Genomic DNA, 20,253 nt, shown 5'->3' with positions numbered 1-20,253 from the left:
GAGTTAACACCACAGTGACATAGCCATGGTGTTGTTAATTGTTACTCAAAATTGTGGTGATGCTATGTGTTAACACAATGATGTGTCTGTGTGGTGTTGCTGAGTGTTAACACCACAGTGACATAGCCATGGTGTTGTTAATTGTTACTCAAAATTGTGTTGATGCTATGTGTTAACACAATGATGTGTCTGTGTGGTGTTGCTGAGTGTTAACACCACAGTGACATAGCCATGGTGTTGTTAATTGTTACTGAGATATGTGGTGATGCTAAGTGTTAACACAATGATGTGTCTGTGTGGTGTTGCTGAGTGTTAACACCACAGTGACATAGCCATGGTGTTGTTAATTGTTACTCAAAATTGTGGTGATGCTATGTGTTAGCACTTTAATACTTTGAACTATTTTTAGGATATGATATAATGGTGATAATAAAGATGACCATTCTGTAAATCAGTAAATGTGAATTATACATTATTTCGTAAAAATACAGTTAGTTTAATAGTCATTAGTCTCCATTTTATATGGTTTTTATAACACATTTTTATAAAACACTGATCCATTGACTAATTAACCTTCCCTGTGAGTAAACATTCAAAAACAAATGCATACACAAGAACCATTTACTTTCCCTGTATATTGTATGGATTTACTTATCAGAGATTAAATCTTGATTTCATTTATGACAGATCTAAACTTAATTTTGAAGATTTCATTGAAACTGACAGATCAATAATATTTACCTGAAAGTTTGAATTCAAATTGCTTGCCTATTTACCCTCATACGTTTTGTACATGGCATTCAGTGTTTGACTGCCATTTGGAGAAAATGAACATTAATATGCTATACTGTACCATACATATCCATGTCTTTATTATACTGTACCCTACTTATCCAGGTCTTTGCAATACTGTGCCCTACATAACCAGGTCTTTGTAATACTGTACCATACATATCCATGTCTTTGCTATATTGTATCATACTTATCCAGGTATTTGCTATAGTGTACCATACTTATCCAGGTCTTGGCTATAGTGTACCATACATATCCATGTCTTTACTATACTGTACTATACATAACCAGGTCTTTGCTATACTGTACCATACTTATCCATGTTTTTACTATACTGTACCATACATGTCCATGTCTTTGCTATACTGTACCATACATGTCCGTGTCTTTGCTATACTGTACCATACTTATCCATGTCTTTACTATACTGTACCATACATAACCAGGTCTTTGCAATACTGTACCATACATAACCAGGTGTTTGCAATACTGTACCATACATATCCAGGTGTTTGCAATACTGTACCATACATAACCAGGTCTTTGCAATACTGTACCATACATATCCAGGTCTTTACTACCTTGTGCCATACATATCCAGGTCTTTACTATACTGTACCATACATAACCAGGTCTTTGCAATACTGTACCATACATAACCAGGTCTTTGCAATACTGTACCATACATATCCAGGTGTTTGCAATACTGTACCATACATAACCATGTCTTTGCAATACTGTACCATATATAACCAGGTCTTTGCAATACTGTACCATACATAACCAGGTCTTTGCAATACTGTACCATACATAACCAGGTCTTTGCTATCAGTGAAAAAATCAGTGAACATGTTTACACACACACACACACACACACACACACACATGACAGAATGTTCTAAGATTTTAAAAGATTTTATGACCATGAGGCTGTAACCAGTTTCTTGTTACGGTGTGTGCATGGTCATGAGGCTGTAACCACAGTTTCTTGTTACAGTATGTGCATGGTCATGAGACTGTAACCACAGTTTCTTGTTACAGTGTGTGCATGGTCATGAGGCTGTAACCACAGTTTCTTGTTACAGTGTGTGCATGGTCATGAGGCTGTAACCACAGTTTCTTGTTACAGTGTGTGCATGGTCATGAGGCTGTAACCACAGTTTCTTGTTACAGTGTGTGCATGTTCATGAGGCTGTAACCACAGTTTTTTGTTACAGTGTGTGCATGGTCATGGGGCTGTAATCAGTTTCTTTTTACAGTGTGTGCATGGTCATGAGGCTGTAACCACAGTTTTTTGTTACAGTGTGTGCATGGTCATGAGGCTGTAATACATTTCTTGTTACGGTGTGTGCATGGTCATGAGGCTGTAACACATTTCTCATTACAGTGTGTGCATGGTCATGAGGCTGTAAAAAAAATTCTTGTTACAGTGTGTGCATGGTCATGTGGCTGTAACCAATTCCTTGTTACAATGCATGCATGGTCATGAGGCTGTCAAAAATTTCTTGTTACAGTGTGTGCCTGGTCATGAGGCTGTAACCACAGTTTCTAATGCTACAGTGTGTGGTCATGAGTTTCTTTTTCACAGCATGTGCATGGTCATGAGTCTGTAATCACATTTGTTTGTTACAGTTTGTGGTCATGAGTCTGTAACCACAGTATATTCTTACAGTGTGTGGTCTTGAGGCTGTAACCAGAATTTCTTGTTACAGTGTGTGGTCTTGAGGCTGTAACCAGAATTTCTTGTTACAGTATGTGGTCTTGAGGCTGCAACCAATTCCTTCTTGGTGATAAAGGTATATTTAAGCAGCAGCACTATAGCTGTTCAATGGTCTGTCTGATTTGGGAATGTAGGCATGGTTAAACAAAACTGGATGCAGCACCATAGTTTAGAGAGTATGTGTGTGTGTGTGTGTGTGTGTGTGTGTGTGTGTGTGTGTGTGTGTGTGTGATTTGGATTTTTAATGTAGCCTTAACAATTTTCAGTCATATCACTATGATGTCTGCAGAGTGGTAGTTTACAGTGATGTCTAGCACTGGGGCATCATGCCGCAGACATGTAGCATGATGTCCCACCCAGTCACATTATCCTGACACCAGGCTGACCAGTCCTAGCTTACTTTAGAGTAGCTTTCTAGCTAAAAGCCAAAGGGCAAGATCACAGTGACTCATACAACAAAATAGTTTCTGGATAATACCATTAAATTAGTTATAGATGACATACCATGTGTACTTGCTTTTAAGTTGAGTTCAATTGCAAACTAATCTACAGTTTCATAATGTGCTGGCAGATCTGGGACTATGCATTTTTTATAGGAATAATTAACAGAACACTTAACATAGACCCTGATCAGCATGCACATTATGCAATGACAGATCAGGGTTTATGCTGTTTGCATTTGACTGGAATTTTAAGCAAGATTATACATAACCTTATTTGTATCTAACATGACATTATTGTGAAATCTGTGTAGATTTTGGGGTCAAACATTTATTAAACTTGGTCGGTCTGCTGTTTTGAATAAAAATAAGGTTTCTGTGCAGTTTCTGAAGTTGATGATCACATGTACCCCCAGCATATACCCCAATCACATACCCCCAGCATGTACCCCCAGCATATACCCCAATCACATACCCACAGCATGTACCCCAAGCATGTACCCCAAAGCAAACTTTGAGGACAGATTGCATAAGAAAGACATCTGTTGATTTGGTGTTCAGTGGTCATGGTTTTGAAAGAACGAAATGATAACATATTTTGGACAGTAAGATTACATTCTGGAACCAAACATTATTAACTGCTTGTCACGGAGCAAGAAAGAAACCTATTGATTAGAGGTCAGAGGTCAAGGTCAATGAGGCACAAATTAGAAAACATAAAATAACTACCATTACATGCTACTTAACAGCATCAAACTGATAAGCAATTTTTAATTTAATTTACACACACACACACACACACACATACATACATACATACATACATACATACATATATATATATATATATATATATATATATATATATATATATATATATATATATATATATATATATATATATATAATGCAATAAACTGACAACAAACAGTGCAAAACTAGTATCTGACTAGCCTGAGTGCTTGCGACTCTTAATGAGTCTTTTTCAAAGGCAAATACAAAACATAGACAAGACAAACAAATAAAACACAAAAACCATTGTCTATGTTTTGTATTTGCCTTTGAAAAAGACTCATTAAGAGTTGAAAGTGCTCAGGATAGTTAGATACTAGTTTTGCACTGTTTGTTGTCAGTTTATTGCATTTATCTTAATCAATCCCTGACACATGTGTCACCATCCCTTGCTGGATCCAGTGCACTTGAAAAGACTGTTATTCATTATATGATAATTTAATTGCTGATATAGAAAGAAAACAAGCTACAGAAGTAAAGGTTAAGTTCGCAGTGGCACAAAGAAAAACCATTGGTTTCTGCATGATAACTTGTGTTTCATTATATCCTTTGCAATGAAACTGATATATGTATATATTGGGTTTTTTTGTCATGGAAAGAGTGACCTTATTATTGTATATATGAATCATACATGTCAAGTCAAACTCATCATGACACATTGGTCAGTGCTGTCCAGAGTCAGCCCAATGTTAATGCCTTGACAAGAACCATTCAACACAAACATGATGTTAATGCCGACACAAACATGATGTTAATGCCTTGACAAGAACCATTCAACACAAGCTTGATGTTAAGGCCTTGACAAGAACCATTCAACACAAGCCTGATGTTAATGCCGACACAAGCCAGATATTAATGACTTCACAAGAACCATTCAACACAAGCTTGATGTTAAGGCCTTGACAAGAACCATTCAACACAAGCCTGATGTTGGGGCCTTGACAAGAACCATTCAGTATGAGCCTGATGTTATGCCAACACAAGCCAGATATTAATGCCTTGGCAAGAACCATTCAACACAAGCTTGATGTTAATGCCTTGACAAGAAACATTTAACACAAACCTGATGTTAATGCCTTGACAAGAACCATTCAACACAAGCCTGATGTTAATGCCTTGACAAGAACCATAGAATACAAGCCTGATGTTAATGCCTTGACAAGAACCATTCAACACAAGCCTGATGTTAATGCCTTGACAAGAACCATTAAACACAAACCTGATGTTAATGCCTTGACAAGAACCGTTCAACACAAGCTTGATGTTAATGCCTTGACAAGAAACATTAAACACAAGCCTGATGTTAATGCCTTGACAAGAACCATTGAACACAAGCCTGATGTTAATGCCTTGACAGGAAACATTAAACACAAGCCTGATGTTAATGCCTTGACAAGAAACATTAAACACAAGCCTGATGTTAATGCCTTGACAAGAACCATTAAACACAAGCCTGATGTTAATGCCTTGACAAGAACCATTAAACACAAGCCTGATGTTAATGCCTTGACAAGAACCATTAAACACAATCCTGATGTTAATGTCTTGACAAGAACTATTCAACACAAGCCTGATGTTAATGCCTTGACAAGAACCATTAAACACAAGCCTGATGTTAATGCCTTGACAAGAACCATTAAACACAATCCTGATGTTAATGTCTTGACAAGAACTATTCAACACAAGCCTGATGTTAATGCCTTGACAAGAACCATTAAACACAAGCCAGGTTTATAATATATCATTCAGAGTACATTGGTTAGTCAAGTATTTTAAGGTATGCATTCAAATAAAGATTATCCAAAAATCAAGTGTAACACATGATATATAAGAATAAGTTAAAATATTCCAGATGAATTCACACTTCTAACATAATGGTAATGACAGCTTTATATCTTACTACAGGTCTACACCATTGCCTGGGTCACGACCTGTTTCTTACCCTGGAGGGCCTGAGACTGTACGATCTGGGAAAATCTCTCGACCCAAGACTGCTGCTACTGTTTTAGGCATGACACGCATAGTGGAGTAAGTTTTTGAATGCTCGTAGTTTTTAGACATTATAGTATGTAAGTGTTAGAATGCTTGTAGTTTTCAGACATGAATAGTAGAGTAAGTTTTAGAATGATTGTAGTTTTCAGACATGAATAGTAGAGTAAGTTTTAGAATGCTTGTAGTTTTCAGACATGAATGGTAGAGTAAGTTTTATAATGCTTGTAGTTTTCAGAAATAAATAGTGGAGTAAGTTTTAGAATGCTTGTAGTTTTCAGACATGAATGGTAGAGTAAGTTTTATAATGCTTGTAGTTTTCAGACATAAATAGTGGAGTAAGTTTTAGAATGCTTGTAGTTTTCAGACATGAATAGTAGAGTAAGTTTTATAATGCTTGTAGTTTTCAGACATGAATAGTAGAGTTAGTTTTAGAATGCATGTAGTTTTCAGACATGAACAGTAGAGTTAGTTTTAGAATGCATGTAGTTTTCAGACATGAATAGTAGAGTAAGTTTTAGAATGCTTGTAGTTTTCAGACATGAATAGTAGAGTAAGTTTTAAACTACTTGACATTTGTCAACTGTAACAATCTTATTATGATTAGGTTACATATTTCATGTCTGTATTTGTGTCTGCATGTTCATTCATATGTCCTGTAAGTCACAGATTAAGTACTAGGTAACTTTTAAGGACTATGTTTACAGTTGTAAAGGTGTAAGACTTAATATTTTGAAGAAAAATGGGTCAGAGTTATGACCTTTTTTAAAAAAATGACATTTATTGGGGGGCATAAGTGTCTATAACCTATACAAAATGTCTATGATAGTGTGTGCTTTGGACCATAGCCATAAAAACCACAAAAATAATTTATATTGGGTGAAAATAAAAATATGTAACTTATTTGCTATACTATCATTTTAACATTTTAATAGAAACATTGGACTCTAAATCATTCAGGATTTTTGTTGTTTTTTTTCCTTTTTTGGTGATAGGTAGCTGATGCAGTGATTACGGATGAATTGCAAATACAAACATTGTAAATGCAGACTATACTATTATTTTTGTAAGATTTAATATTGACTTTGAATGAAAAATATCATGACATTGATAAAGATCAGTCATTTTAAATTCCTGTACACACCTGCCAAACTTAGATTGTTGATTGAACAAGGATATCAGATTATATCCACTGAGCCAAACTTAGATTGTTGACTGAACAATGAGATCAGATTATCTCCGGTGATATTGTAGTCAACAGGATTGTCATGAGAAATGCATAAAGGTCATGTGACCAAATAGTTTGCCTATGTCTCACATGATTGGTCCATCTCTCAGTCCTATACAAAATTATAAGTTACTTCAATATATGGTAAAAATTTTTTCTTTCTTCTGTTGATAAAACTGTCCCATGCTTTTCAAGAAATTTAAATGGCAGGCCTCGTTTCCTGATGGAAAAAATACTGTACACGTACATCATGGCAGGTAAATTTCCCATCCCAGATGGGAGAAATACTGTATATGTACTTCATGGCCTCTTTTGCCAAGATGGGAAAACTACTGTATTTCAAGGCAGGCTTCTTTCCCAGTGTGGGAGATAAAATGTACTTCAAGGCATGTTTCTTTTCTTATCCCCATGGGTCTAATACTTTACCTAAAGCCCTGCCTCTTTTCCCATTATCAGGAAAATTCTGTAGATGAACCCAGCATATTTTCTTTCATTACCTATCCTACCCATATGACTAGGCAGACAACTGTACAGAATTGTGTTTTTTTTGCAGATCATGTATCTGTAAGATCAGGGATACTAACTCGTTGTCAAATTTAAGGGTTTATAGGTCATTTAGAGTGGAAAGAAATCCAAACAGATGTATAACCATGTGTATACTATGGCCATGTTTATACTATACATGGATGTATAACCATGTGTATACTATGGCCGTGTGTATAGTATACAGGGATATATAACCATGTGTATACTATGGCCATGTTTATACTATACAGGGATGTATGGCCATGTGTATACTATGGCCATGTGTATAGTATACAGGGATGTAGGGCCATGTGTATACCTTGGCCATGTGTATAGTATACAGGGATGTATGGCCATGTGTTACTATACAAGGATGTATGGCCATGTGTATACTATACAGGGATGTAAAACCATGTGTATACTATGGCTATGTGTATACTATACAGGGATGTATGGCTATGTGTAATATATACAAGGATGTATGGCTATGTGTATACTATACAGGTATGCATGGCCATGTGGATACTATACAAGGATGTATGGCCATGTGTATACTATACAGGGATGTAAAATCATGTGTATACTATGGCTATGTGTATGCTATACAGGGATGTATGGCTATGTGTAATATATACAAGGATGTATGGCTATGTGTATACTATACAGGTATGCATGGCCATATGTATACTATACAGGGATGTATGGCCATGTGTCTAGTATACAGGAATTTATGACCATGTGTTTACTATACAGAGATGTATGGCCATGTGTTTACTATACAGAGATGTATGGCCATGTGTATACTATACAGGGATATATGGCTATGTGTATACTATACAGAGATGTATGGCCATGTGTATACTATACAGGGATATATGGCTATGTGAGCAGCAGGGAAGTTGTACAGACCAGGTGGCTCAGATAAAATTAACCCTCCTACGCAAACTTTCTCCGTAGAAGCCTCAGATTTCAAAAATAAAGCCTCCTACGCAAATTAATCTGCGTAAATTCGACCCAAAGTGCAATTTTCAGGCATAAAAAAAACAGCAATTTTTTTTTGGGGGGGGGGGTAGGAAAATAATTCTTGTCGATGTGTGCAATGCAAGATTTGGGTTGCGGATGCTAATTTTATCTTACAATAAAACAATATAGTTGAAAATAAGATGAGTCGGAAAACTAGCACAGTTGGAGAACCTCATTCTGCTAGATTAGCGCGAGAGCAATTAGCGGCATTAAAGAAGCTCATTCCGACAAAACGATTATTTAAGAGAAATGTTCGTGGTTACGAAGATATGCAACATGGAATTTCAGAAACTTCGGCAAAATGGTTGAAGCCAATTACTAAAACAATCGAACAAACTGTATATGGTGACGAAAAAGATAAGGAAGATGAGGAAGCCAGAAAACGTGGAATTTTTCGCGCGTTGAAAGGTATTGAGGAGCAATCACAAACATTACCCAATCGATTAGCAATAGCAGCAGCGCAACAGGGTGGACAACCTGCAATTGCCTTTAAAGTAGGTCGTAAGGGAAAAACTGGAGCAAGACCTAGAAGGAAAAAACCTGGAGGAGGACCTGGAGGAGGACCTGGAGGAGGAGCAGAAGAAGAAGAGGAAACAAAAATGTTTGATATCAATGAATTAAGAGAAAATTTTACTGATGAGGGATGGGAAATGATAACAACAAACGTAAATCCTAATAAGTATAGTCTAGAAAAAATGGGTCAATTTGCGGAAGATACGTTTGTTATTCGAGAAGATTATTTGACTGAAATAGGATCGGACAGATGTAAATCTCGTAAAAAATGGATTTCTATGTTGTATAGAATTTATGCAAGAATGCCGCAGGCTAGAAAAGATGATTCAGCTTATTTAGCATTCGAAAGAGCAGCAAAAATGAGAAAAGATTATACTGAAGCACAAAGAGAAGAAATGGAGAAACCAAAACCTAAAAAACGAGGAAGAAAAGTAGCACCACAGGAAGATATTCAACCACAGGAAGATATTCAACCACAGGAACCAATATTTCAACCAGAGGAATTAGGAGCTAGACCAAAGGAAAAAATTTCACCACAGAAAAAAGAAAGAAAATCGAAAATGAAAAAAGATCAGAGTGATGAACCGATAATTGTTCCCGAAAATATATTATCACCGACTAGTAGTTTGTTTACAATTAATCCTAAAATATCTGCTAGAAATTATTTGGATGAAAAAATGCTGCATTTAACCCGCAACTATGATTCAGTAGTTCAGATGGCTGCGGATAATTCTCCGGAAAATAAAAGATTACTTTTGCGAAAAGATATTGATGTTGATAAAATTGAAGAAATTGATTGGCTAGCAATAATGTATTTTGGTAGTTTGGAACAGCCGATAATATACGATGATGAAAATTTTGGAAAATTTTCATCAGATGTTATTAAATACAGATTTGCGAGTGCGAAAAAGGCAATTTCGCCACCTGAAAGTAAAAGTTTGTCACCCAAAGATAAGGGTTCGCCACCTAAAAGTAAAAGTTCGTCACCCAAAGATAAGGGTTCGCCACCTAAAAGTAAAAGTTCGTCACCCAAAGATAAGGGTTCGCCACCTAAAAGTGAAAGTTCTGAATCATCCTCCTTTGATATTCGCCATCCTTCTCTCTCTCCTACATTATATCCAAGGGGAGATCCTACAGAACGCCCCTGGTATATGGACCCACCTCCAGACCCAACATCGTCAAACTGGAAACCAAAAACACCTTCACCTCCACCAAAATGGAATGTTCCGAGAGATGAACACCCTGATGCTTGGGGTCGCTCACCTCCACCAGAACAATATTCACCACTGACGTCGTCGTCTAGTTCGTCAGGAGAAGTATTTGAGGATCCAGAAAAAAAAACAGGACACGGATATTCAGTTTGTCCCGACAGTGTTGTCAACGATGTATCTCGCCTTGAAGTATTAATCGGAGGAAAGCGAGCCGGAAATAACTCCCGTGAGGTAGTCAACGAAGCATCAGATATTTGTCAGCGATTATTTCGCGGCGGTATCATCAATTCTCACATTTATAAAGAGTTTGTCGATGAACTCATCGATTAAATCAATACAATTGAAATAACATGATTGTTCACAAACATCAACGCAGACCTAATCAGGTCCGCATAGTAAACTCTCGATTGCCAGTGTACAAATATATTCACGGTAATGGATTCGGTGATATCATTGGAAGTCTTGTCACGCGAGTAATACCTAAAATTGGACCCGTGATTAAGCAATTTGGGTTGAAAGCGATAGGAAAGATAGGTGAGACTGCCGTTTCTGGTATCGGTAATTTGGCTAGTAAAGGCTTCAACGCTATCAAAAATAAAATATTAAGTTTAGTGCGTAAAAAACAACCCGTCAAATTACCTAGCACCAGAGAAATGCCACCCGAAGTTAGTAAGGTCATAAACGACGCAGCAAATAAAAAAATAAATGATCTAGCACAAGAAGCTGCTATGACAAATCTAGCGCAGGAAGTTGCTAAGACAAATCTAGCGCAGGATGTTGCTAAGACAAATCTAGCAAATACAAGTTTTGTTTCAGGTGATGGTCTTCGTTTTAGACGATATTATTAATAATAAATGTTCGCACAAGTGTCAAATGAAGTATTTGACATGGATGAACCCGTAGGTAGGGATACATCAGTGCGAGATTTTCAGTATTTCTCGTACGATGTAGTTGAGCCCGATTCAAGAAATCGGAAGGAAATACAAGTCCACGATACAACAAGATATTTTCTTCCATCTGAGGCGTATATCGAATTTGTTGGGAGAATTGTAAAGGCAGCTGATGGTACCAACTTTGGAGCAAATTATAAGATAGGATTTGTTAACAATGGAATCATGGCATTATTCAAGAATGCCACTTACATGATCGATGGAAAAGAGATTGAATCAATCACGAATAATGTTGATATAGCAACGACGATCATAGGACTAGCAAGATACTCTGATGATTTTACCAGATCGGCCGGTCCTAGTATGATGTTCGCCAAGGATAACTCTAATCATCCTGATAGTTACCCGTATAATAAAGTACGACCGCACGAACATACTGCCGCTGCCAATATTGCTGATGTCGAACCTGTGGTGATGGGACCTAATGACAATTACAACCTTGGATTTTACACACGAAATAAAATGTTAGTTGGGGGCGATCGAAGATTTTCCTGTGCAATTCCGTTATCTCATATTTTTGGATTTTGCAGACATTTTAGAAAAGTTATTTACGGAGCAAAACATACGATAATTTTTGTTCGAGATGCCAATGATGATAGAGCCATCTGGAGAGCAATTGGTCCAGATGCTGGCAAAGTTGTCCTTGAAAGAATTACCTTGTGGATGCCAGCGATAATTCCATCGATGATCGTTGAAGAAAAATTATTGTCATTTATGAATCAAGGTGGAAAGTCCATCATGTCCTGGTTGACAACGACGACCGATTCCATCGATGTTAATATTAACGGAATATTTACCTGGCGAATTGCTTCACAACAAGGTTCTTCCGCACCTAGACATATCTTTGTTGCTCTCCAAAACATAAATAGATACGATCAATTAACTAGTCATATGATATTCGATAAATTCGAGGCAACAAACGTTTCGTTGAGAATAAATGGTCAACAGGAACCATCGGAGGAAATAGCCATCGATTTTGCCCAATATTCTACTGCACGCGCATATCATCGATTATTAAGTTTTATGGGCCGCGATCAAAATATTGATACTGGATTGCAAATATCACAATTGGATTTTAATACATTATATCCTATCTATTACTTTTCCCTGGAACATCTTGATTTGGTAAAGCAGTCGGTCGTCGATATTCATTTCAAAGCAAGAATTAACACAGGAGGAAATGCAAGAGCAATTGCAGTTATTCTCAGCGATAGAACAATGATCCTGGAAGGCATCAGCGGTAGAATGAGAGTCATCGACGCGCCCGTAGAGAACATGTAACAAATTCCAAATTTAGATTAAGTGATTATTAATATGCCATACGATCACGTCAGCGTAACTCTGACCCCCGGTCAGGTGAAAAAGCTTCAATCGGCAACAACAGCGCGACGAGGTTTAAGTTTAACCTTAAAAAGCAATCAGCTTCACGGTGGACCTAACAAACTATCGTTAACTAAAAATCAACATGGACATTTTAACAGAGCCAGATCAGCAAATACTGGTATTCGCCTGAATCTCTCAATAGGAGCAATCAGAGATATGGTCAAAATAGGTGGTATTTTCCCCCTATTGGCCGCTATTCCAGGATTGATAGCTGGAGCTCTCCCCATGATTGGAAAAGCAGTAGGATTAGGTGCACTCGGTGGGATAGGTTCTCAAATAGGTTCCGCAATAACGCGAAAAATTAGCGGAGGAAGATATCGTAAAAAAAAGGGAGGGATATTCCCCCCCCCTTCTTGCTCCCCTCCTTCTTGCAAAAATGATGCAGCGACGACAAGGATCCGGCCTTTACCTAAGACGACCCCCGTACGGATCCGGGTTAAGCCGAGCCTACCAGCCTCAAATTTAGATTTAATAAGTGAAGCAAAAAAGAAGAAAATAAAATTTTTCAGAGGTGTATTTATGCGAGATCAATTACCAGATAAACCGAATCGTACCGAGACAGGAATAATAAATCTCGATGATAATACCGGCCCTGGCACTCACTGGGTTGCTTACGCGATTAATCCTCGCGAAGTTATTTACTTCGACTCATATGGATTAGCGCCACCAAATGAATTTATCAAGTATGTGTCAAAACTAAAACTTCCGGTTTGGTATTCAACACTTCCAACACAAACATTAGCAGATCCACCAATATGCGGCCCGGAGTCAATTAATGTTCTTGATGCAATTTCAAAATCATCCAACCCTTATCGCAAAATTTTATTTGAATACACCTTAGATAAATATCATGGTTGACATTTACGGTAGATCCCTCTTTAGGAAAGAAAAAAGAGAAGTAGTAGGCGACATCGATACATCAAAATTTGCAACCAAGAGTGATATTAACAATCTTCTATCGTTATCAGAAGTGGATCCTGGTGAAGTTGCTGTTTTTCAAAATACCGAAGGGCGATTACAAACTAGCAATATCAAAATAACTGATATAATTAAGCGAGAAGAATATAATGATCATATCAATCAATTTACTCGTCAATCGGATTTGGTATTAAAATCTATCGCTGATATTACCGATATCATTGCAGAGTTTCCACCAAAGGCCGATCTCGCGAATATAAAACAAAAAAATAATGAGTTATCAGCGGCGTTAGTATCACACGACGACGCCCAAGACAAAATAAATAAGCGACTCAACAATCTATTTAGTGATATTAGAAAACTCGACGAAATATCAAAAAATATTAACAAAAAACTTGATGATGATATAAAAAAGATCACCGATACCTCCTCAACTACACATGACGAACTCAATAAAAAAATAACAAAAATCAATGAAGATATCGAGCAAATCAATAATAATATTAACGCAGTTCGAATATTGACGAATCAGAAAAATAATGCAAATTCCGCAGCGAGTAAAGTATCGAACGATGATATTGAAGCGATACGTGAATTAGCGCAACAAAAAGTCGATAAAACATCACATGATGAAAAAATAAAAATCATCGACAAAACCATTACGGAAATTAACAACAATGTCATCGAGATGTTTAATCTTGCACATAAGAAACTCGATACATCAGTGTACGACAGAGAAATAAAAACTATCAATGAGAAATTTCTTACCGTAACAGCAAGCGCCAACGAAATCAGCACAAAATTATCATCAATGAAACTTGGAAAATTATCGCGAATTTCGATACCAGAGGAAGTAGAAACAAAAAATCTTGCCTGTAATGTACCATTCGTGTTAAAGACATACAATTATGATTGGGACCCTGAAAACGGTAGTGTCGGATTTTATTTCACCGTACCAATTACCGGCATATATCGAGTATACGTTATTTCCAAGATAAAATTCAATGTAATAATGGTACGTGGCAGTAGAATTCATGAATTCTACCCTGGATTTTTTATTATTTCACTAAACAAAGATGTCGGTACAACATGCGATCTAGAACCGCCGGATAGAACCGCCACAGGACCGATTCCCTATTTTGTAATTTTCGAATATTTATCGGGATTGGAAACAGTTGGTATTCCAGGATAAACAGTGATCATGCAATTGTTATCGTAAGATACTAATAAATGACCGCATCGGATTACCGATACAATCAGGCGCGATCATGGCAGGATTCGCTAAAAAAACTCCTCGATGATTATCAGATAAAAATAAGAAAGTATCAACGAAGATTAGTTACCATTGATGTTGCTGTTTACGCAGTATCAGCTGTAGTCGCTGGTGCAGGAATAATTTTATCCGTAGTGACAACAATCGCGCCGATCGTAGCAACGATAATAATCTCGTCAACAACAACAATCGCGGGTGTTTTAAATATCATCGCGAAAAAAATCTCATCGTGCACAAGTGAAAAATTATCTTCGTACAAGAATAAACTTACTAAGATCAATGATGCGTACTCGAAATTATCATCGTTACTTTCAGAGAGTCTCAACGACGGTATTATATCCGATCTAGAATTTTCTACAATGATCAGTATTTACTCGGAGATTGAACAAATGAATATTAATAATGTCCGAGCTAGCCCAGATCGTGACAAACACGACGCCGCCAACAACAACGTTAATATCACTAAGTTCAACGAAACCAGAATTTAGCATCAATTTCTCAACACCAATCAGCGTCAACGAAATTGCATTAACACAGTTGCGCGTCTACAACAGCTGGCCTAATGTTAGATCGACGTCATTCGGTAATTTGATGTCAAATAATTCACTTGTTTTTGCAAATAAAAATAAACCAGATGGAACGCCAGATTGGAAATATGTCGGTATACCAACGGGCAGTTACGAAATTGATCAACTAAATAGCGAGTTTACTACCAGAATATCAAATATAACCGGTGATGCTACTCCGGGAATAAGGATATCCTCGCATGATCCAACGTTGTCGTCAATGATAGAAGTAAAATCGCCGTACATGGTAGATATTTACCAATCATCGATCAGAAACATATTAGGTTGGCCCGAGGTCATACCTCTGATAAAATCAAAAAAATCGGATGTTATTATTCCAGGTTGGTACGAAAAAGACCTTCCAGAAATACCGGAACCAAAGAAATTGGATTTTACAACCAACGAAGGATGGTATGGAGATATCAAACATAAACCTCTGATTCATAACGCCATCAATCTCATGAATAATCACAAATTTAACCTAGTAATATTCGCTTTTACTACTCTTATTAACAACAATTTTCTCTCGTGGCTGCCTCTTCCTAAAATCCCCCCCGGTGTGAAAATATTCGACGCTACTCACATTAACAGGATAATAACCCCCATATACGGTTTTTTGGTAGCAGGAACACTAGAGGAGTTTATTCAAGAACATAAATTACAATTAAATTTATTGCGGGGATTATTTCATGAATGCATCCTAAATAAATCTGGTTCATGTAATGAAATTATAAAGCATGTGAAAATTTTAAATCAGCTTGCGAATGATATTGAATATTATCATGATATGTTTATTCGGGCGATAGTCGACGATATATCAATTGCCGACTATGTTCTTCCTATTAGCAAATTCGAGTTGATAAAAAACTCAGGAGAAAAACAAAAATTTATGGAATTACTCGGATTAACCGAGGTAACATTACCAAATTACAAATTTCCTGGTTATGATGTTAATGCGATGAGAAAATCCGTCACTGATACCATCGATGATTTATTTCCGAAGTTACATGCCGCGTGGACTAAAAAAATACAATCGGAATTGATTCTCAAACATAATAACGATCCAACTGGTGGCGGACGGCATATCTCGCCAGGTATCGTTAATATAACGGAAGTTATCGCGATTTATCTTCACGCGGATGTTGTTGAAGGTAGTTATAATGTTGATGCGTCAGAGTCAAATCAAGCGAATCAGGGATTTATCTTGTATTCATTTTCACCTAGCGCATCTCCTGGTTATTTGATAATCAAGGAACCAATGAATCCGTTTTACCTGCGATGTCATAATCGGTTATTGACAAGAATAAATTTCAAATTAACGGATCAGAAAGGAAATTTACTTGATATACGAGGAGAAACTGTAAGTATCAATCTCCTGGTGAAATCGTAAATCTGTATCCCAGGGAAAAATGGACGAAAAAAATAAATAAAAACCAGGGAAATTTTCAAAATTAATATATTTTTTTTTGTTTTGTGGAGATATTTAAGAATCGGAAGATTCCCTAATTTTACTTTCATCGACAAGTCTTTTCAATTGTCTGACACGCGAACTTGTAATTTTTCGTGATTCATACGCGTCAGATAAAATCAATCTAGCGTTTTCTACCAACATCGATAATTTAACAAAATCCTCGATGCGATCATCGCTGATTGTTGCCAGTGATTGGTATATCGCAATCTGGATTTTCTTTATTAATTTATATTCCGACGGCAGCGTATATTTGTATTCAAGTTTCCCTTGAACAATCGTCTCGAATTCAGATCGAATTTTATTCGTGTCCAACTCCGATGGAAGATTTATCTTTCTTTTCAGATCATCAATCGCTTCAATGATGTCGTTTATAGTTTCCTCATTCATTATATTAATTTTGTAATATTTAATTATTCCTCATCGATTTCTGAATCTAATATTATTCGGATATAGGAGAATTTAATCCACGAATCAGCATCATAAGAAAATGTAGCGTGAATTTTTCCTTCTGCCACTCGTCGTACCGAATGTGAGTTAATAACGAAATATTTTGCTGCTGCAGTCATCGATTCGAAGGCGAGTTCCTCACCGGTTTTTTGATTTACTGATTTGACGGCCTTAGCTGGTAGCCATATACCACCAGTATTGCCAACCCTTGAATTTTGACTCTGGGTTATCGCGCGTAAATTGGAAGGTTTGTTGTTGAGTTTATCTCCGTCGATATGATCAATAACAAGTCCAATTTCTATTGGTCCTTTGTAGCATTCGTAAACGAATCTATGGTTGAAATGACATTTTGTTTCTCCTTTTTTATAGACTGTAAATCTAAAATATCCAAATTTATCAACATTACCAACATTTTTCTTCGTTTTTATGTGTCTGACATTACCATCTTCAGACGCCTCGTATCCATCGATGGTTGGATGTGATTTATACTTGTATGTGATTTTCATTGCAGGAATCGCTGATTTCATTTCCATATACAATATTCTCTTTGTTTAAATCGTAATTTGCTTTGAAACGATTAATGTAATCTTCTTCGCAGGATATCACTGACGAGGATCTTTTTTCATAATATCTCCGTAACTCACGATATTTTTTCCCTCCACAGGAGAAACACAATCGAGTTTTTCCTCGAGTGCCAATTTGGCAAACTAAACATCGCTGTGGTCCCTTGTTACCTCGTCGAATTGCGTATATATGAGCGCCGCAATATTCACCTCTGCAGGATTTGTCACATGATTTTGTTGATCCGACTGTTATCCATTTGCATTGCATATTATAATTTAAACATTTGTCTAAAATATAATAATGGATGCATTTGATCTTGATGAGGCAGAATATATCATTCCCGAGGTCGATCGTGCGAAAGGGGAATTTTTTGATGATGGAGCGATTCATGTTTGGTCAACTTGGAAAACTAACTTTGTTGATGCTACGATGAATTTGGAGCGAGCGAAAAAGATAATCGAGCATATAAAAAACTCGCATAAAGAAGAGCGATTTATCTTTGGAATAAAATTTATTGCACAAATGCCTGATGACACTTGGATCATTCGTGATAAACGAGATCCAGTACGCGGCGGTAAGAAAAATGTTGTTCTTGATAAAAATTCGAAGCCGGGATTGTTATTGGGAATAGACGGTCCTTATTATGCTAGAGCTTATCCTTCTAGCGCTGTTGTTTATGGAATTTATCGGCTGAATAATAATCCTGACATGAAAAATCTACCTGCGATGAAAGAATCTCCGAAAATAAATTGTGTAGCTGAGAGAGTAATCGAACACATGAAAAATGCCCGTCGTGGATCTGGTCTGACTCAATTGAGATTGGATAAAATTAACACGTGGGCAAAGACAATTGTTGATGGCGCATCGATTGATGATGTTGCTGCGTTAAGTAAGAAACTTAAATTTCCTATCACGGTAAAAACATTATCGGGAGAAATATTATATTCATCACCGTATAGTTCTCGAGGAACACCAATCGAAATTGTTGATCATAATTCACATGCGTGGTCGCAGTCAGTGATGATATTTCCACGAGATCGCTCTGTTAAATTTTATCATGTTGATGGTGCAAAAGACAATTCCGATGCTATGTTCAGGTTTATCAAACTATTAGCCGCGTCTGATCCAATATCGGTCTGGTTATTTTCGAGCGAAGAAAAATACGATCAATTTATCTTGCCGCGAGGAGATATTTACCGAGATGAAATATTACACGAATCGATGAAAAATATCGCGGTGAAGTATTCGTCAAATCCGGATCAGTTACTGACAAACTGCTTTACTATCTCGTCTGTTGCTGCTCATGCTGCCAGAGAAAGAAATTCGTGGAAACCAACAAGGAATGAATTTCTCAATGATATTCAACTTAGTTGTATCGAATACGGCCATGGAGGATTATGGAATACCAAGTATTATTTCGAGGATATGATTTCCGTTGACATGAGCGCATGCTACCCTGGAAGTTTTCTCGGATATGGCGATTGTGCAGATTACTTTGCTAAATTTGGTCATCCAACCAGTGAAATGACAAGAGTTGCGATTAACGGACCGTTACCTGATTTTGTTATGACAGGATTTGCTCATGTTACCTCATTCGAGTTTGCTGAAAATTTACATAAAATTTGTTATATTTGGTTTGGTCGGCATTTATCTCAGCGAAGATGGGTCCCTACGGTATTGTTGAGATATATGCTGGATTCGTCAATGTTAATATCGTTGACGGTGAGCGAGGCAATTATATCCTATAGGAAGCAGACCGAGGTGTGGTTGCCTACGGATTGTGAGAATGCGAAAGATATCGGAAGAAAAATTATTGGTAAATTTACTCAAGGAGGATCCGTTGATCATAAACACCGACACGCTAGATTATTTATCAATGATGCTGAGATGGATTTTATTATTGCCGATACAGTGTCGCGTGGAATATTTTGCAACAGAGAAAATATTATCATTGATGGAACAAAGTTAGGTACCGTGATTAGTTATCTCGATGGAGAATCAGCGCAATATACTCATTTAAGATCATCGATGCTAGCTTATGTAAGTATCAATTTGTTATCGATGATAAATAAATTTTCTGATATCGCGGTAAGAGTTGCAACGGATTCATTTTATATCGATAAGAAATATCAGTGTAGGTTGGAGAATTTAATCACCGATGGTTCCTGGGGAACCTGGAGAATAAAGAACGAGGATATTCTAGATTATTGCGAAGACGCGGATGTTGAAGATTGCGATAAATTTCATAAAGATAAATGCGATGAAGTATCAACAGCCGCATCTGCGTTCGATCCGATTTCGCGTAACAAATTCGTTTACATGAATGGTCCTGGTGGTAGCGGTAAAACAACAAGAGCGATAAATTTATTTTCAAACTCTGATATGGTTGTGTTGACTCCTACTCACAGATTAGCGCGAGAAATAAGACAACGTGGCGTTAATTCCTGT

General features: G+C 36.9%; 1 protein-coding gene across 6 annotated transcripts in view; it reads left to right on the top strand.

Moving 5' to 3' along the window:
• The window catches only part of LOC149790217 (uncharacterized), a 192,857-nt gene that overhangs the window by 73,381 nt on the left and 99,223 nt on the right, over positions 1–20,253 (top strand). For all 6 annotated transcript variants that reach the window (XM_089972238.1, XM_089972233.1, XM_089972236.1 and 3 more), the window contains one exon: positions 5,650–5,772. In XM_089972238.1, coding sequence (XP_089828364.1) covers positions 5,650–5,772 — 123 coding nt within the window. The remainder of the gene's footprint in view (positions 1–5,649; positions 5,773–20,253) is intronic.

This window comes from Sinohyriopsis cumingii, chromosome 10 (genome assembly GCF_028554795.1).
Source record: "Sinohyriopsis cumingii isolate HCF-2022 chromosome 10, ASM2855479v2, whole genome shotgun sequence".
In the NCBI taxonomy this organism is placed as follows: Eukaryota; Metazoa; Mollusca; class Bivalvia; order Unionida; family Unionidae; genus Sinohyriopsis; species Sinohyriopsis cumingii.
Note: the sequence above shows the minus strand (reverse complement) of the source record. Positions and strands in the feature narration are given on the sequence as shown.